Below are 23,691 nucleotides of genomic sequence, written 5' to 3' on the forward strand. Positions count from 1 at the left end.
AATTTAATCCAATTGCAATGCTGGCCATAGAGATAAGCATGAGCCCTATGTGCTGGTATAAAAGAAACCAATACAGCAACAGTGCCACGCTGTATTTATAGCTTTATACAAATAATCACACTGGATTTTTGGCTGTCACTAATATTTAATAGGAGTGATGCAGCAAAATCTTCCTAAAACTGAATTCCAGTAAAAGGAATAGCCAATAATGCTGGGTTTTCTCTTCTGAGCCTTTCTTAGTGTTCACTCTCAAGAAACATTTTGCCTAGGGCTGAGGCATAGCTCAGTACTGAGTGATGGGCGCTTCCTGTCTGAACTGAGCAGGTCTCAATCTCGTGTTGAGATCTCAGCCCCAGTGCAGCCCTCTGGGAAACTGGGCCCAGTCACCAGCGCTGTAAAGACTGGTCCTGAGGTCGTGGCTGGATTAGATCAGAAGGCATGCATTCCTCTGTCTTCAGTTTGCCTTGCAACTTCCAGTCACTTTAGTGCACATCTAAACTGGAATGCAACAGTGCCCAAGTGGCCAGCAGCCTTCGGTGTATGAGCAACACTTGCTGCGGACAGGGGCTGAGAGCAGGATGCTCCTCAGCGAGGAGAGGAGTTTGGGCTCCCTACGAGGCCCTGCACTGCTGGGGAGCAGGTGATGAGGTGCTGCTGCACCCAGGAGCAAGGAACAGGGTCTGCAACCACTCCTGCTGAGCCTAGAGTGCTGAGGGCCCTGGAGAAGCCAGGTAAGGGATAAATCTGGTGCTAGCTGATTTTCTTTAGGTTACGACTCAGGGGAATGGGTGGCCTGTAGAGGAGACTGGCTTTAATGGGAGAGAAACTGCTGCAAAGGGAAAACATTGCAGAGCTGGCAGTGACCCACATTGTACTTGCGTGGTAAGGACTTGCTTGTCTGACGATGCAGAAGGGCAAACTGAGGTAACTTCCAGCCCGCCCTCCTCTGAGAGGTGCCGGGGAGGTGCTGATGTCCAGCCCCGGAGTGTTTCTTTTAGACATCTGAAGCACAGCAGCTCAGTGGTACCTCTGCGGCTGTGTCCCCCCCACACCCTTAGCTGGGCCTGCATCACAGGCAGCGCCCTACGCCCGCGTCCCTTGCGCGGGCGCGCTGGGAGCCGGAATTCCGCCTCCGCAACCCTGCCGCCCCTGCTCCAACCCCTCAGCAGCACCCGGGGAGGCGCCGCCTCACCCGCTGTCCCTCACACCGCCAGGCTCGGCGGCGACCAGCGGCTGCCCACCCTCAGCGGGCCCTCTCACCTGAAGAACCACCGGACCCCCCGCCCTTTCCCGCCTCAGAGCCGCGTCCGGCATGGCCGCGGCCGCTGCCGCCTCCTCCTTGGCAACCGGGCGCCGCCGCGCGCCTGCCCTGGCAACGGCGCCGCGCGGCGGGTGGTTGGCGGGAAGGGCGGGAGCGGGAAGGCGGGAGGCGCCTCCCTCAGCGCCGCGGGGTGCGGCCGGTGCGGCGGGGGCTGGTGTGCAAGGGCGGGGGGTAAGGGTTTTAAAATCGAAGGAAGCAGATTCAGACTGGACATTAGCAATAAATTTTTTCACAACGAGGTTGGTGGAACACTGGAACAGGTTGCCCAGAGAGGTGGTGGATGCCCCATCCCTGGAAACATCCAAGGCCAGGTTGGACGGGGCTCTGAGCAACCTGATCTGGTTGGAGATGGCCCTGCTCCTTGCAGGGGGGTTGGACTGGGTGGCCTTTAAAGGTCTGTGATTCTATCCCATTCTATCTGAGCCTGGCCCATGGCGAGGGCCGTGTCGGGAGCACTGTGTGCGCCTGCTTCCCCATGCTGCCTCTTCCCGTTATGGTGGCAACAGTTTTTGGTGTCCTTATCTCCTATGGTGCCACGGGGAAGGAGCTGGATGTCACAGCCTTTGATGTTTTCTTGCTGCTGACTTACTTTCTCGCCAAACCTCCTCATCCTCCCATGGAAAGCAGTACAGTACAGTTGTTTCACCTCTAAGTTTTACTAGAATCACCGGCCACAAAAATGGAATTACAAGATCTGTGTATAACCCAACCTCATAGCCATTCCCAGAGGGTTTGTGTAGCACTATAATGTAAATAAGGTATGTTAGACTTGAGTTGAAACATAATTGTTGATAGACCTGACTGTAAGGAGAAACCTGTTTATTAACAGGATAAAAATATCAGTGCCAATGAATGGAGGAAAACACTCAAAACTCTTTAAGCGGGTTGAAGCACAAGTCATTCTAGAAGGCAAACACCACTAATGCTGGGACTTCTCAAGCTCTTTGTGCTTCTTTTCTGTCCATTTCCTTTAGGGTCTAATTTCAGCCTCTGAGTGCCGCAAGCCAACTGGCCATTGGTGCTCTTTTTGGACTTAGTAATTGCATACGGGATAATGTCCTGCTGCTGCAGTGAGACTGTTTGTCTTGTACCTAGCCAAGACTGGCTGTTAATTTTTTTTTGCAAAACACCTCTAGCATTAAGAAGTTCAAGGGTGAAGTAGTTTTTTGACATGAAATATCTTTTGCCAGGGAAATGGTGTTGCGCAGCTGGATGCATGTCCAACAGCACGGAAAGGCGAATGACGCAAGGCATGGGACTGTGTGGTGAGTCACAGCAATAGATAACATTTTAACATAGAGCATTTCATTATTTCCCCTGCAAGGAGTGCCATTTGTACAGTACCTGCTTTGTGCTAGCACTTTGTAGTATGAGTTGGCTGGATTATTCGTCTTGCAGTGTTCTGCTTTGGTTGATTGCTTTCCTCTTTGGAAAATATATGGCGCATGCCCTTCTCCTCTTTCTCCCTGGTCATGCTAAATAGATGCTGCAGACGTGGCACAGCAGATGATGTTTCCCTGCCTGTGTTGTGTAGTATTTAAGGTTTTTTGCTTTTGCTGTTGCTCTATACAAGGAGACACGTGTCTTGGCCTAAGGCCCATGTGAATTCTCCTTTTTTTTCACTTTGTAGCATAGCACCCATTAAATGCATATTAGAAAAGCTAGCACATATATTGTGAAATGTAGTCCAATACAAAAATAACTGAAGATCCTGCCTGAAACATCTGCATCACTTGACTCTGGAAATTGTGAGAACGCTGGAACCAGACCATAGTAAGTGTGGGTACTGGTATTTCACCCCAAGTCTGGATGTTTGTGTAAGTGCATGTGTGTTTGGGGGTGATATTTAGATTTTAATGCTTGAGTTATTTTCTCATGGTGATCATCTTTCTGCGAGCTTCTTGAGAGTGATAACGAGTACTCATGTTTCAAGAAGCAAAACATCCTTTTTCAAGAGCTGAATGTCGTACTGGATGTTTCAAAGCACTGTGGCTTCAAGAGCAGAGCATCTCTACCTTGCTGGCTGCTGCTCTGGTATTAGGGTACTGCAACAACCCCAAAATAAATAGAATCAAAATCCTGTTAGAGAAACTTAAAGTATTCCCTGCCTTTAGAGATAAATAAAACTCACCAGAGAAAATTATTCCAAGGTCTGAAGCCTCAAGCTGTTGGGCTCTTTTTGGCTGACAGCTCAGTTTTGGAGGAGTGCCAAGCTAATGCAGGAATACAAGTAGGATGGTGGTGTTAAAAATTTAACTGACTGCACTAAGGAAAGAAAGGTGTAAACTGCTCAGAGCTTTGAACATACCCTGGAGCCTCGCAGCTGGAGATTACAGCTCCCAGAGCCGAACTTGGGAAACACATAACAGCACAAATCGAGACACAGTTCTTGCACGGTTTGGTACAGCCCAAGGGGCCTGCGCACCACCTGAGTCCTCATTTGAGGGCAGTGCTGTCCAGAGGTCTGTCATGGTATAAATTAGGGTGGCCCTGAGGCTGTTCTGTCCTGGATGCTCTGAGCATGCACCCTCTCCTCCTACACAGGGACATCTCTAGTGGCTGACAGTCAGGATGGAGCAATGTCCACTCCTGAGACAATCCCAGGGGTGTTTCACTGACTTCATGGTTACCTGGATGAATACAATCTGTGGAGCCCATAGCAGATAGGTTTTGCCTACTGTGTCAGCAGCTGATAATGAGAATCCATAGTAAATTATTTCCTAACGAGAATTGTTCCAAAGAACATTTATTACTGAGCAGCATATATGTTTTCCACTTGTTTTACGCACTATTAAACATTAACCTTAATTGCTCCTACAACATTCATGCTTCATCATGATAGGTAAAGCCCCCATTACTGATATGCTCACTTTAAAACTCTGAAGTGGTCTAATTACTCATTAAAAGAGTTCACTGCTGAACAGCTGCTTCAAAGTGTTTGAAATAGAAAGGATGTGAAGTTTTGTTTGGTGCTGGCAGAAGGTGCCAGACTGACTTCACTGCACAGTCACTTGTACAGAGCAAGTGGAATAATATAGCTGTCATCCTCAGTATCACCTGCTGTCTTTGTACTCTCCTCATTTTTATCTGTCGATGTAAAAGCGCAAGGATGCTACAGACATCCCAGAGCGGACCTCTGGAAGCAAGCTGTGCACCATAAGGATTCTGGTGCTGGTTGGCACTAGAGTTCTGCTGACATCAGTGGGAGCTGGGCTAGACAATAGCCTGACTTCAGCTGGAAGGCATGCTTGGGGATTGCATAGTTTTTACTTAAGCCTTTTACTGCACAAGTAATTATTAAGGTTACTCATCTCTCTGGATTCTGATGCTTCTGCAAAAAAAATCTGCTGCATGGTGAGGAGCAGATTCCAAAAATCTTGTTCAGATTTGCCAGCTTGGGAGAATGGCACAAAGATTTGGCTAATTCTGAGGATTGTCTGGACTGTTTCAGCTAGCTGTGAGTTACAGTGTGCGAGCGCGAGATCAAATTGGGGTGTTAATATTGCTAAGTGTCAACAAAACCCTATTGTGTTAGGGGAATCAGCTCCTTCTGGAAGGAAAAATGAACTTCTGGAGACGATCTTTGTTTCACACAGCAGCACAACCACGTCAAAACTATGCTAGTAGGTAATACCCTGCTACTCCTTGTGTCGCATGTGTATTTCCCAGGCTCCGCTCTGTTTCTTTTTTCATGGCACTGTACGAAGCTGTAATGTCACTCAGATCAATGCACAACTTACTAAACTGATATAGCTTATTGGCTCTTCTTTATACTTTTTCTGTATTTGCTTACTGTCAAAAACAATGCTTGTTCTTTCTGTCAATTAATAGGCGCTCTAAAGAATAAGCCCTTGCATAGAAGAGAAAATCCATGAAATAACTGATGTAAGTGCTTGGCCAGAAAGCCCCACAATGGCTGGAATTTACCTCCTCACCAAACCTCTGTAAAACCCATATGCGTGTTCCTACAGCTGGTAGAGTGCTCCACAACCCATGGTGGTATCGCGTCTCCTTACATCCTTTGTTAGGTCCCTGGATACTGTGTCCCTGGAGATGAGACTTGGGAGGAAAGCTGTGTTTCTTTCGGGGTGATTGTTTTCAAGGGAAAAATCAATTTTTTCCCAAACCATCAGCAAGGTTTATAAAAGCTGAGTAGTGATAGAAGCTAATGTTTTCTGCCAAGAAGTTCTCTGTTGAATGCAATCCGAGATGAACACTCTATAGAAAAATAATCCCAGAAGAGCGTCTCCAGCAGGTTACCTGGGTATTGGGAGAGGAGCATTTAAGCTGAAGAGCTGACAGCTCTGGGGGTCCTCAGAGTTTGTCACTGACTTGGTTAGCAATGTTCGTTCACTAAAAGCTTTCTGTTACTAATCCTGCAACTTCTGTACCCTACGAGACCCATGGAGGAGGGAGTGCTGCAACCTTTTCATCACAATTTCTTATCAGGGTCTCTTTCCTATTAAATCCAGGGTCTCTGAAAAGAATTCCTGCTACTTTTTTTTTAATGTATATGTCTTCACACTGTGCCTTGGAACACATGTAACTCAGTGGGAGGATTCCAGATGACTTTCAGTGGGAGTACATCAGGCCTGTTAATAACTGAAGCTCTGACTCTCTCTTGATTAGTTCTTTATATGCAGATCATAATATTAAAAAGCTGAGGGGGAAGACAAAAGATAATAATTTTGTAGCTGTTTTTCAGTTAGCTTCCACGCTGACAGGTTAGACAGCAATGAAAGTACAAACTGCCTTCACTCGTCCCATCTGTTCTCATCCGACCTGTCACTGTACCCCCCCGTGGGATACTACACACTGCAAGTTGTTAGTTTTCAAGACGAAGGAATAAATGTTCTGCAGTGTTGCTCATCTGATGTTCTGAAATGTTGATCACATATATTAGCAAATAAAGGAGTAATTTTCAGCTGGAAGTACTGCATGTTGTCAGTATCTGGGAGGCAGCTCTTCTGGTGGTGCCGGCTCTCAGCAACGACTTACTGCAGTAACTTTTAGAAATGCAAATAGAAGGGAGACCATGTAATAGAGGCAGAGAGAAGCACATATATCCTGGGCTTGACGGAGAAACATCTGAGTTTCAAAGCTGCTTGCTGAGTTCAGTGCTACTTACTGTAAGGAAGGGTAATCTGCACAAAGAACGGCTAAGAGCATGAAAGCAACTCTTCCAAAGCAACGTAAGGCTGCCAAAATCCCTGAGGTCAAGCGGGGGGAATTCCTATACACGAAATCAATTGGTTCAGTTGGAATAAGCCTTGTTCCTGTTCCCTTGCTTGGCCTTGCTCAGTTGTGGTTAAATTAGGAGAGTGGATGATAATCATCTGATAATCTTGCTGTTGATGGGCAGAGGAACAGGTGGGAGCCCTGGCTTGTCCTCTTACCAATGCCAGCTCCAGGGATGCATCCAGCATTTGGAAAGAGAAGTAAGATGTTCCACAGTCTAAAAAAGGTACAATAACATGGCTGTTCCCTGCTGAGTGTATCAGGAGAGAACCTGGAAGAGTCAGTTTGTTTGCTCATCTCACTTATGTTCCTGACTCAGAGTGCCAAATTACACACCACAAGATAGAGTAACTTTTCTCAGTAATTATTTAAATACATAAGGAAAGAACTTCCCAGGTATAGGATGCAATTTCTGATTCAGACCAAAAAGTTAACTAGATCAATTTACAGGAGTCTTTGGTTTCATATGGGAAACCTGGCCTGGAAGAGGCTGATGCTCCATGCTGCTGCCCTCTATCTACCAGTGTCACCACAGCTGATCCCAGCTATTCTGGGACCTTTTGGTCCCAGAGTTCTTGGATTTTGTTCCATGCCACAACCAAGCCAAATTTAAAGCTGTGTATGTGTAAACCAGCAATCTCTTCCACAACAGTTAGTAGGAGAATGTTAATGAAGCCACTGCGCTTAATTACTCTCATAGATACATGTAACTGATGTTATCCTATTCATATTAATAGATTTTTTTTTTAATTCATCACACCTTATTCCCTATAATAGTAGGAAAACAGATCTCCAGGTTGAATATGTTCTTTCAAAGCTCCAGGTTGCTACTGCATATGGGTATCTGTCACCTTGGTGTTTAGCTGTCTGACAAAACTTCAGGTTAATGCATTGATTAATCCAGACATTAGATAAAGATAGAGTTTATTTAGGATTGAATATTCATTTGTAAATGGAATATTTCAAAAGTCCATGACATACTGGCTTTGTTACGTATTTATCCAGAACACCTGAAAAAGTGCTGAACTGTAGTTAGCCAAGACACTGTTTCTGTATCACAGCTTTATTATTCCACTCTTCCTAACTTTCTACAGCCGCTTAAGTCCATTCAAAGTATTTCCAGGTCTATTGCTCATTCCTAACTTTTCCATTAACCCCTTCCCATTGCCCCTAATAAATTACTACTGCTGTTCCTACGAATAAGTTATTTTCATCTCTGCTGCAATGATTTCAGGTGTGCAGTTGCCCTGAAGGATATGCTCCATTTTGTCTCTGTCATGTCTGTAACACAGTAACCTGGTATTGCATTAGAAAAAGCTGCATTAAATTTTCTAGGCAATACCTAAAGCAGCATAAGCGGCTGTATTTTTTTCCACATGGGAGAAATAAAGTTATCTAGAAAAATGTATTAAATTTTCATGGGGTCCTGTATGTTTTTCCCTACGAAAAAGTGACAGTTTTGACGAGGGAGACCCTCTGAAGTTTGTATGAGGTAATTGGTATCATTGTACTGATTTCTGGGGGCGTTAGATTCAGCCCTGGCTTTCACATTTAAAAAAACTGCCCCACCTGAGTCACTGAACCATATCAATGTAGGCTACGCAAGTTTTACTTTACTCAGAGCATAAGACAAAACAGAATCCATCACAGTGGTTGGGAATAAAGCACACACAAATACCAGCGCTTTTTCCTTTAGCTTCGCTACCATGTAACGTGCCTTAGGTGCAGGAGATGTTAAAGCATCTACCATAGCATCTACAACCTCATTGCCATTAGCGCTTCCTTCATTGAGAATGCTGTTGAAAAAGTTTGCCCGCTCTTGAACGTACTCCTTATTGTAAACTGCCTTTTCCTCTTCGCTGAGTTCATTCCAAATCTCTTCGGCACTGACTGGTGGCTGAATTTTTGTAGAGCGTGCATAATTTCCTGGCTGAATAATACAGACCTAAAAGCAAGACGTAAAACTTATCAAGATGCAATCAGTCATTCTGAATTCAATTAAATACCATAGTCAGGAAAGCAGATCAAAAGCTTTCTGCAGACAGATTTCTTTCAGAAAATGGTGCTTTGTTGAAATCTTAACCTTGAAAACTTGATTGAAATCAAATATATGCCAGTGAAACGTTTAAGACTGCAGAGGTGCTTTATTCTGGCTTCCTCATTTTGCTCTGATGTTAATGTTCTTGTTTTGACTACTCAGCATACCTTCGCAGAATGCAATACTGCATCTTTGATTTTTATAGAATGCCTAATTGTATAAATGTTTTGACAATACTGACACAAAGCATTTCAGTATGACTTTGATGTCTCCAAAGTTGAATACTTCAGATTCTTCACTCAGTGGTGAATCTTGCAATTGGCAATTTTTTGCCCCAGTTTGGGACAAAAGGAGATGTCAAAGAAAATTAGAAGGTCCTGGGGAAAGAATTGCTATTTTCCCCAAGTAGGTATAATTAAAAGGAAAACAAGTGTTGTCAGCCAAGTACAGAGGGGACCAAAGGTCCCAGTCTAGCTCTCGGTGAAGTAATTAGCAAATTTCCATAGATTTCTGTACATGTAGATTTAAATTGAAAGCACACAAATACTTTGCTGCTCCGCCTGTTTTCTTTGCATGGGTTGTTCTGCTCACTTCTGAGGCTTCTGGGGAATTTCAGAGCAGGCTGAGCACTCACAAGATGCCTGCTTTTCCTCAGTTAGCAGCGGGCTTGTTCAAACTATTTGTAGATATGCAACATTAAAAACTCCGTGGCATTTAACTGACCTGATTTTCTAAAGACTACAACATAAGGTGAAGAAAACCGGTGCTGAGCTGTGTAAGAGACTTGGGGATCTGAGAGGTGTTCTCTGGAAAGTCTGTGGTAATAAAACACCTTAACGTCTCCAATGTGGTACCCAGCCCATCTACCGGAGGCTCCCACCCACGTGTCAGTACCGGTGCGTTCCTGCCTCTCTGCCTGCACGGCGGTTGGCACCCTGCGTACTGGAGGGGGTGAGGCACGGGTGCTGTATGTGGGGCGCAGGAAGGGATGCAGGTAAACGCCAGCACAGAGACAGCGTGCGTAGCCAGGGGCATCTCAGGGCTGCCTCAAGTAGGTTTGTCACACACAGCCCTCTTTTTAGGTGCTGTTTTCAAAAGTGTTTAGTGTTAGCCAAATTAATGCCGATTGTAAGCTTCATACATTTATTTTAAACAAAGGAGGTTTGAAAACTTCATGTTTTGGAGCTTTCTGGAGCTGGCTAGGAGAGAAGGAGAGGTGATGCTTTTTTCCCTTGCTCTAGCCTTTCTAATACAAGACACGGAGTTTGTTTCCTATAAGCAGCCAGCGTGCCTGGCCAGAGTTCAGTAGGACAGAGCCATATAGCTCCATCTGTTCCTTACCACCTCTGGGCAAGTTTCTCCTGAAAGGACAAAGGGACCGAGCGGGCAGGGGAGGGGAGCACAGGGAAGAGGGACTATGTATTCTGCAGGCTCTCTGCAGGGTAGATTCCAAGACAAACGCAAGCCAATGTTTTGTATACAGTGAGAAACAGAAAAATAACTCTCATAGATGCTCTGGAAATGTTTGTCAGCCTGGCTCACTGTATTGTGTGCTGGGGCTGTTCTGGGGATGGGGGAACAGTAAAAATCCTAAAACAACCAGAGTAGCTAACCTGTTAAATTAAGCTCTTCCATGCATTTGAGATTATCCTCAGCTAATCGGTTCAAATCCTCCTCATGCTGTGTGGTATTAGGATGTGTAAAATCACTTGCATTTTATAGCATTTTATATTTATCCGAGAGGGGTAGTTAATAGATGCATAGCTGTAGTTTCTTCCAACACAAAGCTTATGAACAGTGCTGTAAATCTGTGTACGTAAAGAGTACACCAATGTAAATCCTCTGGGGAAGACTCTTAGTGTTTGAGAAGTGTTTCAGCAGTGGAGTGACTCCAAGGAAAAAGCCTAGTGAAGCTACTTAGAGATCTAAGCTTCAGGTTTGACTATCAGTGTTGCTTACACAGGGCACTAAGAGCACTCTTAGAGCCTCTTAGGTTAACAGAATAAAAACATAATTACTCTGCACAACACTGCCTCTTGCAGTGTAGCTGTTCCCACAAAAAGGAAGGAGTTTCTAAGCACTGATGTTATGAGAGGAGAGAGAGAGAGAGAAAGAACTCTTCAGGTAGGTGACAAGCCTTCCTTTTTGTTCTACATCGCTCACACCTGGGCTCTTTGCTCCTGCAGCCACTCCACAGAAAGTTTCAGTTACCTGGTGCTGTTACCAGCTCTCCACAGAGCACGGCACTGCTCAGGCAGGCCTGACTCAGAAAGTTTCTCCACTGTAGAGGATGTGGAGAAAGGGTGGCAGTCTGAGTGTTGACACAAAGAGGAGGAGCGCTATCCCACAGCTGCTCAGAACCGCAAACATCACTCAGGTCTGCTGTTCTAGGTGATTTCCAGAGCACTGATTAGCCACAGAGAAACCACCTCTTCCCAAGGGGGGAGCTGCACTCATGAATTCATCTCTGATTGGGATGCATGGAGCTTACTTTGCACAAGACGAGATTTTACTTTGCATACGCTTATTCTTGTTCCCTTGGCCAAAATCTCCACCCTCAAGCTGTTGTCTGGTATTCTTTGTGCAAGTCACTTGCTTCTTTCCCCACAAAAAGATGTATTTCAGCTCTGCAAGAAGTTTCAGGTGTGAAACTTCTCTCTTTGTCACATGAAAATCAATGGTAGAAATAGCAGGGAGTTTCACACAACAGCTACTCGTTACATCACTTACCTGGACACCGAATTTCTTCATTTCCAGTCTTAGAGCATCACAAAATTTTTCAATAGCTGCCTTGGTCATAGAGTAAATGCCATTTCCCAGAGAAAAATAGGCAATAATGCTGGACATGAAAACAATACGTCCTGGAAAGAAAATAGTGCAAATAATATAACTTCACTCTCAGTCTTTAATATAAAACTGATTTACCTGAGTCTTCTGAACTGCTGATAACGTGGTAATCGTGGTATTTAGCATGATGCTGTTTTGCTATATAGTATGCCAAAGCCGGGCTGCGTACGTGTGCAGTCCCAGCACAGAAGTGCACTTAACTCTGCAAAGCAGAGAACTTCACACAAAAATCTTCCTTCCATCTAGTGACAGGTGCTGGACTAGACAAAGTGTAACACATTCCCAATGTGCTGCTTATTCCTTCTGAGTCTGAGACAGGATAAAGAGATGGAAATAAATCAGTCTCCTAAAAACTTTACACTGAAAAATAGTAATAAAAGACTATGCTACTAATAGGAGAAGGACTGCAGAGGAACAGATGACTTTCCCTGGATAGATGACTACTAATACCGTTTTTAATTATGCTAATGATCTCTGCACTGAGGCCTGGCTTACAACTGTGCATATAAAGTCAAAGAGGTGTGTGAATGTGGATATAAAAATACCAGCAGCGAGAGACAGGATGGCCTCGTTGCTAACAATACAGAAAACATAGTTCACTCCTGTTGCTGCCACAGATGCAGATAATGTCTGGGCCCCAGTCTGACCAAACGATATAGGCTTGTGGGATGTCACAAGGGTACCATGGGAATACAGTGAAATCTGTCATTCTGAATTAGTTTCCCTGCCTTCCTACACAGCGTCTGGAATAAATCTTATCTAGAATAACAGAACAACTACCAGGTTGCTGATCAACATGCTACGTCAGCTGGCCTAGCCATCTGGAAAAGTTATGGGAAAATGTCGCTCCTTACAGAGCAGGATGCTTAATTCTAGGCTGGAGGGCAATACCTCCCTTTACAAGTATGAATAATCTTGAAGTCTTTCTTGGAACAGGTGCTTATCCTAAAACGACTGCAAGTCCCTTCCTTCAGAACACAGCTACCAGGTGGTAGGATGGTAGGATGACCTCTGCCTCCTTGATCCGGTAGCTAAGTGATTTGGGGCAGGCATCCAGGATGTGGGACATGTCATTTCACTTCTCTCTTTGGCTAAGGTCATTGAAACCCAGCTTTCACAGGAGAATGCTCTAACATCTGTAACTCAAGCTTTTCATTTGGAGAAGTCACTTGCTGCCACCAAAACCATGAGATTTAGCTGTCCTGGCCGTTCCTGTACGGAAGGAGACAGGACAAGCCAGGATTCTTCCTAGAAGTGCCCTGGCACTTCTCCTGCATAGATGGGACTTGAAAATTAAGTGCGGGCAGTTAATAAAGGCAGCATTGACAGCCAGAAGTGAGATGGAGAGCGCTTTTTTGAGATCAGGTACTATGTATGTGCAGCCATCCAGACCGAAATCTTCTAAAGTTTGTGCATGTGCTTAATATCATTCGCACAATTAGTCCCTTTCACTTCAAAGCAACCCCTTGCAATTCATGAATTCAGATAGATGCCTCTGGTGGATAAGCATCACAGAATTTTAGCAGTTAAGTAGGACATCACAGAAAAAAAAAGTGATGTCTCCCCATGTAACGGCCACATAACACACTCACTGGGAATATGCAATAGCACATTCTTTTACAACACATCCAGCTTGCAGCATTTAAAGGTTTCTTTTTTCTTGCATCAGAATATCATCAATCGAAGACAACCAAGCAGAAAGAAGTAGCAGAGAGTAGCCAAAAAGGGGATGCTTTTATCTTACCAACAATTTGTGTAACAGTGGCATCTGGGGCTTCCGGATTAAACCCAGCCCTTACTGTGCTTGATGCTGAATACACACCTTCAAGAGCTTACAACTTGAACAGACAAGCTAAGCAAAAGGAGGAGAAAGGAAAAAGGTACATTTCTTTCCCAAATACAGAAGGGGACAGGCAGGGAACGAACTGCAAAGCAATCGAGACATGCTGCAATGCTCTAGAGGGCTATTTGAACCATTTCTTCTCAGAAGAAAGGATAAAGCCCCCATGCATATGGAGGTCCATGCAAATGCATTTATCCCATTCAACAGCCATGCATCTCTGTACAGTCCTGTTTCACATACTTGAAGTTTCCTGCCCAAGGTCATAGAGAGGATCTTGCTAGGCCTGGAACTGGAAGCTGGATGTCTCTAGTTCACCTCTGCAGGATCATCCTTCCTCTCCTAATTGCCAAACAGTAAAATAGTAAAGCCTAAATAATACAGTTAAGCAGGAGTTTATTGGATCTTTGTGTTTTCTGATTGTCAGTGCTTACCAAGTCTTGCCTGGGCTTAAAGATCTACTGTAAACATTTTTCTTCTCTCTTTGTTGAGTCAAACACTGAGATAATTCATTAGTTGTAAATACTTTTTTCTATATATTCTAAAGACAGAATCTTTAAGGGTATTTTTTTGCCCTTACAACCTTACCCTCTTTTTGGGATCAAGTTGCTCTTTCAGGCCACACAGAAGGAGGCTGTCATTTCAGTTCAATGAGAGACAATTAAGGCTTCTTTTATAGATGCTACATTACCCTGATTATAGTAAGCTAATTATTCTACAACTCTAAATAACAGTGGATTAGCATTACCCTTGTATTTCCTTAGAAGGGGGAGAAAGGCCAGGGTTGTCCTGATGCTCCCAAGGAGATTCACGTCTGCAAATTTTTCATATTTCTCCATAGACAGCCACCCTGTCTCACCAAATGTCGATATTCCTGCATTGTTGACGAGCCCCCAGAAACCTATGGAAAAGAAATGTCTCAACAAGCATCTTTCACTGCAAAACAACCACCATTAGGCAACAAAACAACACCACTGATTTGGAAACCACTTTTTAGTTGTTACCTTTTTGTCTTTTCTACTTAGAAGTGCAGGCATGTTTTGTTTAATGAAGGAATATAATTGTGGCCGTCATCTGGACTATATATCTCAGTGCTATTTAATAATCACTCACTTTATAGTCATCTTAAGTTATTTCTGAAAAACATGATCTGGGAGACTACATCTTACTGCCAATGCGGCATACCATGATATTTTAATTACTTTAATTCCACTGTGTGCTATGAGCAGCTTTGTGAAAATTACATTAAGCAGTCTAAAGGCTAAGGGGTAATATTTTCAAAGTGCCTGACTAATTTAGGAGCCTAAGTCTCGGCTCCTTTTACAGGATTTGAGATTCAATTCCTTCTGAAATCAAGTACACGGGGACAGCATTGGGTAAAGTAACCAAGTAAGGTCAGTGGCTACAGCATTTTTTGGATTTTGCACTCTTGGCTAACTCTATTCCCCACATAACAATGGGTCTTACCACAAAGCTGCCCAGCCCCCTGAAGTGCAGTAAGGTTCCAGTGTTTACAAGCAGAAATTTATCAGCAGCAAAGCTTGTTCTGACACAACTCTACACCAGCAAGTGCAAGCCCTTTAGCCCAAAGCCACAGAACACTCTGTGTGTGCGCTGTGCAGTGCTAATAACCTCCACTGTTGGAAATGCTTTTTCGTTGAAGCATTGAGTGCTCGCCGTTTGGAGCTGATGTGCTGCTGAAAGGCTGATTAAGCCATGCTGACTTGTTCTTGCCTTCGGAGCACATACCTGTAGATGTACCGTGAAGCAATGAGTGACATAGTACTTTTGAAAACATTCTTGTTTCTGTCCTCAAATCCTGACTGAAGGTATTTCTAGGGTGATGGGCACTGTAACTAAGAAGTACATAAGGTAGCCTGACTTGCACTGAAATAGCTACATTTGCAGCCTGTCTCTGCCAGCCTTGAAAATTTTGCGTATGCTTTTTTTTTTTTTAAGATTTCTTGTACGTGTCTGAGGCCTGTTGTTCCAGGCCTTTCCATCATTCTGTGGCTTTATTTTTCCATCTTAAAACGGAAGTAGCCCCATGGGACTGACCTCCCTGTAAAACACTTCAAGATCAATGGATTAAAGAGTACTGTGTAAAAGCTAATTATCAATATTTTTGTACTTGCACAGGATCTGATCTACAGATGGACTGAGTAGCTGCACACCCCATCTGTTTATTTTGACATAACTCTAACACAACACAAACTAAAGCCTGGCATCACTGTAAAAGTTGTTCCCTGATGTTCTCAGCTTTACCTTTCCTAATTAAAGAAAAATATGTCACTTTGCTTCTGCACTGCATCCTGCACAGCACAGCAAGAACACTTGCTCCACACATCCCTGAATTCACTAGGGTTTCAGAAATATAGTCATTAAACTTTAGACAATTGATTTTCTTCCTCTTTCTCCAACCTGTGAAACATAGAATTTAGCTTGCAAGGCTTAAAGTTTTCTCTCCAGCCCTTTGCCAGCTTTCCCTCATGCACTTCAAAGATTGCAGGTGGTTAGTGGTGAGGCCAGCCGGTGTGTATGAACAGGCAGAGTCCACAGAGTAATGGCTCCTTCTTTCTGGGCGGCGGCCAAATCAAAAGTCAAGAGGAGAAAAACTGGCTTGAGTTAAACTGAAACAGACTTTTCTGAAGAGAAGATTAAGTGAAACATAAAAGGAGATTTTGCTCGGGGTCAGCTCAAAACATTTTGTTTGCCCTCAAGCGAAACATATTGTTTCTCAGAACATCTTGGCATTCCCAAATGGGAAGTGTTCTGATATTTTCCACAAATTTCCCTGCTACTTTGTTCCGTTGAATCAATTCACAAAATTCTACCCAAATAACAAACAGGTCATTATTCTCTTTTAACACTTTGAGAAACAACCTGCCCAGCTATGTACTCAGGGTACTTGAATCAGCTTTGGTCTTCCTTTCCTGAAACGTTTGTGGTAAAAAAAATCGATGCTATGAACCTGTATACAAAATATTTTGTATATTTGCTTAGACAAATGCAGCTCAGGTAACCTGAGAAATATAATCCTTAGATGGACATCTAGAAGGACAAGGCACAAGTAAGAACTGAACAGCTGAAGGAGAGAGAGAGAGATCACATTTCCTCAGTGTCCATGCACAGACACATTAGGAAAAAAGCAGCTGATGTTTGATCTAGAAGGGAAAAATTACTCAGACTGTCAAAATAGAACTCAGTCCAAGCACAGTTTAGGAAGAGGGGTGTTAGACAATGCTACAGCAGGCAGGGAATAAATAAACTGGACAGCAGAACTGGACATCAAAGAGATTTTCAGTGATCTGTGTTGGGGAAATGGATCCTGAGGACAAAGATTAAGAAATATAGCAGAGGATCTGAAGAATCACTTTAAGAAACCTAACCTAAGATTAGTGAGGCTTTCAGGAGAAGAACACCAGGTCTCACATAACCTCCCGGATAGTTTCTACTTCAAGACCAAAATGCACATATCCGAAGTCCTTATTTAGGCCCAAAAGATGCCTGATGTTTTCCCAGAAACTTTTAGAAGTCCTTTTTGTATTCAAGTTAAGCAATGTGCTTGCAAAACTTTTTGAAAATAAGACCATTTCTATGTGGGTGCCTACACACAGATAATGTCTGAATTCAGACAGATTTTCTAAACTTGAACACGTATTCTTGATATCACTGATCTTTGGAATTTCTCATCTAAACCTGAGCCCATGCAAAAATGACAAGCTCTTTCCTGAAAGATTCCAATCCTATACTAAAAAGGAAACCAGGCAACGGAAGTAGAATGTGATTTCCATATTCCTATTGAAAAACTGAAGAGAGGGAAGGAACCAATCTGTCTGTGGTGCTGCAGGGTGTTCATGGTAACAGGCCAGCTGAGACTCCCGAGTTTCAGATATGTACCATCCTTTGCTCAGAACATTCTGCTGTGGTTGTCTTCATTGCAAGGATGAGTCTATTTGTATAGGAAATCTGGGCTAAAATATGGCACCACAGGCCTACTGGGCGGACTCTGTGAATAGGAAATCTTAATTAAGTGGAGGAGAGTATTTAATAATTTTGGAGTAGGAGGTAGGACTAAAACTAATATCCCTCTCTTCCAGCTAGCTACATGTCACCCACTCACAACAGTCAAGGAAAGGAAGAGAAATTCCTGTTTTAAACAGAAACAGAAAATCAGAAAAGAAATTAGGTTTGCTGTAGAGCTTAAGAGAGTTGCAAATCAACATGCTCCAAAGTCCCAGTCTATTTCATGTTGGTTTTAATGTCCAAGTGCAAGAAGTTTCTTCTTTTTAAGCAAGAAAGGACTCTTAAATATTTTAGAAAGTAATCTTAATAGGTGCACAAGTCATATAAACAAATAAAGAAAATGAAAGGCATCAGAGCCAGCAGATTTTTGTGGAGGGACAGTTAGTTAGCTCTAGAGAATGAGCTGCATACTATGGAAATTGATTTGCCATCCTTTTCAGAATGACATAATTCTACAGTGGAGAACAGGACAAATATTTACAAGGAAACAAACTATGAAGTGGCAGAATGTCCAGCTAGCTGTGCCACCAGTAGTTTGGAGTTCTACACTTGCATAACAGAGAGAGATAGAAGATGAGGTGGAGCTTGGGCGAGTTATCTCATGGTTATTGCATAACTAGAAGGTGTAGGCAGTACTGTGCTTTATTCCTGAGATTTAGTTGTACATTTTATACTGAATAGTCTACTTAAAGGCAGAAATTATCCTGGGCCCAGGAAAATACCAGAGCATGGTGTTTCTCCATCCTGGATGACTTCTCTTGCCACCAGCAACTGCTGAGCGAGGCTTCTTGGACTCATTCTCCCCAGACCCAGCAACTTCTCATGCCTCTCCATGCAGTGAACTGAGTCAGTGGGAGAGCATGACTCTCACATCCAGTGGAGTCCACAATTAGGTAGCTGATTTTTTCGTTGGGACTCTAGGCATAAAATACAGGCTTTACAATGTAGGCCTGCAGCCTCTTCAACTTGGGTTTAGGTTTGAAGCAACTAAAATCTGCTGAAGAACAAGATTCAGGAGAGACTTGAGCTTTCTGAGCCTCTGTTTGTTGCCAGCTTCTTATCTGGAGAGCCCTCTGTTGTAGATTTTAGACTCTGCAGGACAGAGACTCTCATACTTTGTCCATATATTGGGTCTAGAACAAAAGAGTATGTGGTGCTGACCAGGCTCCATAGGCTTTATGGAAACATAAGCAGAAACAAGAGCATTCTGCAAGGAGGAAAATAGTGTATAGAGACATAATAAATGCAAGAAAATGTGTATTTTCGTCAACTACAAGAAAAGATTTTAAGATAAAGGACAAAATTTTGGCTTATCAGTCAAGATAAGATGACATGAGAGACAGCATATCTGCCAATGTCTGACATTCAAAAAAGTCATACTTGTCTGAGATTCTCAGTCTGTGGAAAGGATGATACTGTAATTGTAAAGTATAAATATTTAATCTTTACTAGGATTTACTCTGAGCTATTTAAGCACACCATGCAAAAAGCGATCATTGTTTAACTGCTTTCTTATTGGCTTGGTACATCTTCTGGGGTTTTAGTTTGGAATGCACAGCCTTTGCATGCTTACCATAAAACCTGGGGATTGCTGAAGTGGTTTCTTTTTGACCACTTTGGGAATTATACGGGAGTGTTTTAGTGATCTGAATTTATAAGTCTAGCACACTGGTGTGACGTACGTAAAATCTTTGGTACCTGAGTGAAGCTGATTATATATAGTAAAAATGGCGTAAAGTGCAGAGAGGGAACAATCCCTAAGCAAATCCTAGTGATTCCCAGAGATCGATGCCTCTTCTGCATTTCTACGGGGACTTGCTGCATAGAATTATCCTGTTATGAGGGAGGAGGAGGGAGAGACAGAACTGTTCAACAGTACTTACCAGCTAAAAAGGACATCCAGAACACTGCCAGTAGCTATTTTAAAGGTGGGTGTTTTCACAGCTTTTAAGTAAGATAATCTATGGTCTACTGTACCTTTCAGCACAACCCACTGGATTCCTACATCAGTTTGAATTGTTTGTGCAAAACTCAAAAGATGATTTTTTTATCTGTCCAGTGCTTATTTACTGGACTCACCACCTACTCTTTGTTCTCTTTACTACAAATGTCCAACATGTAGTTGGTTTTCAGTTTGGTCAGTCTCCTGCTGTAGGCGCTGGATGCTGCTGTCTGGAATCCACGAGGAAAAATGTCCTCAGGTTTCACTATGTGGAGTTCCTTAACCGGTCAAAAATCGAGGCACGTGCTCTGCTGCCCACCCTTTAGGAGCCTTTGGGTAGCAGATAAAATGTTCTGTGCAGTCACATATTCTTTTCCTCTTCTAGGTACTTTCAGAACATAAATGCAATTACAAATGGTTCAGAATTCTCTTTCCCAAGGAAAAATAATTTCATTAAAAACAAAGTTTGGCCCGAATGTAAAAAAAATTACAATTCCTATCTATAACAAATAAATTGGTTATTTTGAGAGCTAACCTTCAGTTGAATCGTTAAATTGAAACTGATTTTATGAAGTTAAAATACCAAAGAAAACAACACATCTGTTTTCAGAGGTGCCATGCAGGAACACTCCTACTGAAGTCTTCCACTTAAAGACTCTACATAAGTAGAGTATCCTCACAGTTTCTTTACATTTGAGATAAAAATATTTATGCCCCTATATTTTACAAATTATGAACACTCATGGCACTTACTCCATTAACATCAGACATTAAAATAACTCCTTTGCTCCTTTTTATTTAATAAACTTAGGAGGAAGGTCACTTGATAATTGGGAGCTTTCCCAAATAGCATATGTCCTATCTGGATCTATAAAATTACATTTTCTTTTCTGCCTGTCCTGGTTTCAGCAGGGACGGAGTTAATTTTCCTCTCAGCAGCCGAAGTGTTTTGGATTTCAGATGTGAAGAATGTCGATAAACACACTGATGTTATGAGTAGTTGCTAAAGAAACCAAGGACACTGTCATAGAACCATAGAATGGTTTGGTTGGAAGGGACCTTTGAAGTTCATCTAGTCCAACCCCCCTGCAAGGAGCAGGGACATCCCCGACTAGATCAGGTTGCTCAGAGCCTCATCCAACCTGGCCTTGAACGTTTCCAGGGATGGGGCTTCCACCACCTCTCTGGGCAACCTGTTCCAATGTTCTCGCTGACATGCAGGTGCAGGAAGCTGGGAGGGAGACACAGAATAATTGACCCAAACTGGCCAAAGAGAGTATTCCATGCCATAAACCTCATGCTCAGTATATGAGCAGGGGTTGCCCGGGAAGGGGCATCTCTGGCTCTCTCCTTGCTCCTTTGCTGGCTGCTCGGTTTTGTTTCCATGATCACTGCTCGGGAGGGGCTGTATCGGTCATTGGGACATTGGGTGGTGAGAAATATGCATTGTTCATTTTGTATATTTAAGTATCCTTATATTCTGTTATTATTGTAATTTTCCTTTGCTATTCTAGTAAACTGGCTTCATCTCAACCCACAAGTTTTCCTTTCTTCCCAATTCTCTCCCCCATCCCCCTGGGGAGGGTGAGCGAGAAACTGTGTGGTGACCAGGGCTAAACCACAACACTGCCTTTGCAGCATGCCCTCAAAACGCTGCAGCAGAAGAGCTGACCAACAATGGAAAAAGGTTTCATACAAAGCGTGCTCTGCCCAGCCCTGCATTATGGGTTAAGGGCCTGACTGACAGCCTGGGGCACCCACTGTCTGTGCACACGCTGTGTGCACGCTGCGTTTCAACTCCAGCAGTGCTCAAGTATCTTTCCTGGCTCCTCCAGCAAACTCTGACATCTCCAGTGTGATTTCCCTTGACCTGAAGGCTTGAGCAGCACGGACAACCAGCAAGTTAGTGCTGAACTGTGGACTTAAGAGTCTGCACAACAACATGAACACGTGCACTGCATACGGTACCAGAATTACAGGAGAAATTGTTTGTAACCCAGAGTTTCAGGTGACCCGGTCCCCGTTGAGCCTATAAGGGCTTTTGTGAGTCGTCTGCGTCGTCTCTGCAGCTGAGGAAAGAGCTTGAGAGGGGAAGGCTCTGCCTCTTAATCAGATAAAGTCAAGATCAACCATAAATACACATGCTTAATGAGCGCCAACTAGGCTTTTTCTTACTTCACATCTCATTTCATCCCCTTCCCAACGTGTTAACAAACCAGGCAGGTGGAGGCTTTGCATTTCGTTATCGTTCTGTGTGCTTTATTCTCGGCTTATACTCCCTGTGCGAGCAGGAAGCGTTTGTAATTCTGAGAGAACCTTTCTCTGAGCCTGAGCAAGCCTGCCCTGCGCCAGCTGTATCCCCCTGCGCGGTGCTGGGCGACTCTCGCCCTGCAGCCGAAGTGGGAAAGGAGGTAACTGGGGCCCTACTGCCTGCACCCCGCCACGTGTTCCCAGGGGGTCACCCAGGATTTAGGTTGTCTGCAATTATTCTGCAAGCTAAAGTCCATCCGTTCCCCTGGGTGTACGCTCACCGCAGGGTGTTGAACTGACAGATTTCCTTCTGAAGTAACCCTCCCAGGGACTGGCTTGGCAAACCTCAGGTTGGACGGACAAACAGCGGCCGCCCTCTCTGCATTTCCGTCATTTTTCCTTCATTTATTCCCCCTTTGCCCAAAGCATGCCCAGAAATACATCACCTCCCCACCACCTCCGATGTGTACGAACAGCCCCCGGTTTGCGTACCGCTTCGCTCAGCCCCATCGCCTTTTCAACAGAAAATATTGTCGTTATTACAGAGAGCGCTAATTGCAATTAGCACCACGACACACGCTCGCTAGCCACAGGTCCAGCTCCGGCTCGGCAACCCCTCCAGGCCCCGGGCGAACCGAGGGGCTCCCTGCCCTCTCCGGGGGGCTCCCCCCGCCGCTCCCCCTTTACCTCTCTCGGGCAGGTGGCTGAGCACCAGCTCCTTGGCGGCCAGCACATCGCGGGCGCGGGTGACATCGAGCCGCAGGACGCGCAAGCGACCGGTACCGGTACAGTCGGCCTCCCGCTGCAGCCGCCGCGCCCCCTCGCCGCCGGGGCTGAGGCAACCGGCGAAAACGGTGAAACCCAGGCGGTGGAGGCGGAGCGCCAGCAAGTGCCCGAAGCCGCTGTCGCAACCGGTGATGAGCACGGCCCGGCCGGCCGGCTCCAGCCGCACCGCCCCGCGCCGCCGCAGCCGCGACACGAGGAGGAGGAAGAAGAGGAGGAGGAGGAGAGGGGCCGCGGCGCACATGCTGTCCCCGCCACCGCCGCGCCGTCTGGGCGAGAAGAAGGGACGCCCCCCGCCATCCCCTCCCCCGGGCCCCGCGGGTGCAGGCACCGCCCTCGCCCCGTGGGACTGGGACCGGGCTCCGGCCCCTCCGAGCGGCCGTGGGGAGGAGGAGGAGGAGGGCCAGCATCCTCAGCCTTAGGGCTGGAAGGGGCGTCTCTCGTGGCTTGTCTGGGAAAAAAAAAAAAAATAGCGGAGGTTGTCAACTGGGTCTGTGCGGTTAAAAGGGAGCTGATTTGTGCCGAAATCCAGTGCTGGAGTTACCGGGGACAGTTCAACCCCTCTGCTTAACTGACTTACACAACCCAGTCCCTACAGACCAGCCACCGGGCGCGAAATGAAAGTATCATGAGTATTTCTAGATCCATGAGACTGGGGGCTTCTAATACTGCTGCGTTATTGTGTTATAGTTGTTATAGTATTAAATTGATGTGGGGGTTTTGTGGCCCAGGTCTGTGTCTGCTATGTTATATCAAGGGTGCCTCTAGACACTCCTCCATCGAGGAAAATGTCTGTTTCTCGTAGGCTAAACTGACAGTTATACATTGCTGATCCCTCAGAGCTGAGATTACAGGAGAAATTTGATTAGGCAACGTTTTCTCTGCCCTTTCTTTCATCTCAGAAACTTTCCAAGCAGCTATTGGAAGGGATAGTATGTGATATCTGCCTCCTCTGAGTGAAATGAAATGGTTGAAAGAACCAGATGCCTTTCTTAATTGCAATTTAAAGTTGGCTTGTGAAAAATGCAAAGGGGTCAGAGTCATTCTTTGACATATACAGAGCAGCAGAGGAAGCAGCAGGACTTAACATCACAGGGATGGTCCTAAATATTTGCCTAAGCTGCTTCACTGTATCTCCATAGTCAGCCTTGTCGTAAATACAGTCAGCAATTTGTCTTAAATACCTGCTGTATCAGCTGATGGCAGAGGGGTGCAGAGCTGGTGGTGTGCTTCTGGCCAGGGGTCTCCAGAAATGGTACCACTCCAGCAATCGGCTGCGTTTCATGTTTGCGTGGGGATCCCTTTGCACTGACATAGGGTGTTTTGAACAACATTCTAAGGAGAAAGGGGATAATTATTGTTTAAATCTCTTTTCCATGGGCTGAGGCATTCATGTGTCTTTACTC

At 44.6% G+C, this 23,691-nt stretch overlaps 1 protein-coding gene across 1 annotated transcript; it reads right to left on the reverse strand.

Annotated features, from left to right (window-relative positions):
- Positions 1-8,156: 8,156 nt before the first annotated feature.
- On the reverse strand, positions 8,157-22,529 carry LOC147601466 (D-beta-hydroxybutyrate dehydrogenase, mitochondrial-like). The gene is made up of 4 exons (XM_086745879.1): positions 22,190-22,529; positions 14,033-14,185; positions 11,328-11,458; positions 8,157-8,504 (listed from the first exon to the last, which is right to left on the reverse strand). Exons 1-4 carry the CDS (start codon positions 22,527-22,529, stop codon positions 8,157-8,159), a joined length of 972 nt encoding a protein of 323 aa, XP_086602005.1.
- Between the last annotated feature and the right edge of the window lie 1,162 nt (positions 22,530-23,691).

This window comes from Chlamydotis macqueenii, chromosome 3, assembly GCF_036417535.1.
Source record: "Chlamydotis macqueenii isolate bChlMac1 chromosome 3, bChlMac1.mat, whole genome shotgun sequence".
Taxonomy (NCBI): Eukaryota; Metazoa; Chordata; class Aves; order Otidiformes; family Otididae; genus Chlamydotis; species Chlamydotis macqueenii.

Excerpts from the sequence above, each read along its gene's own strand:
- LOC147601466 (XM_086745879.1), bottom strand. The coding sequence starts at position 22,529 with ATGTGCGCCGCGGCCCCTCTCCTCCTCCTCCTCTTCTTCCTCCTCCTC. Across the intron at positions 14,186-22,189 it reads CAGCCACCTGCCCGAGAGAG|GTTTCTGGGGGCTCGTCAAC; the intron begins GTAAAGGGGGAG and ends TCTTTTCCATAG. Across the intron at positions 11,459-14,032 it reads CCTTCTAAGGAAATACAAGG|GACGTATTGTTTTCATGTCC; the intron begins GTAATGCTAATC and ends TTTTCTTTCCAG.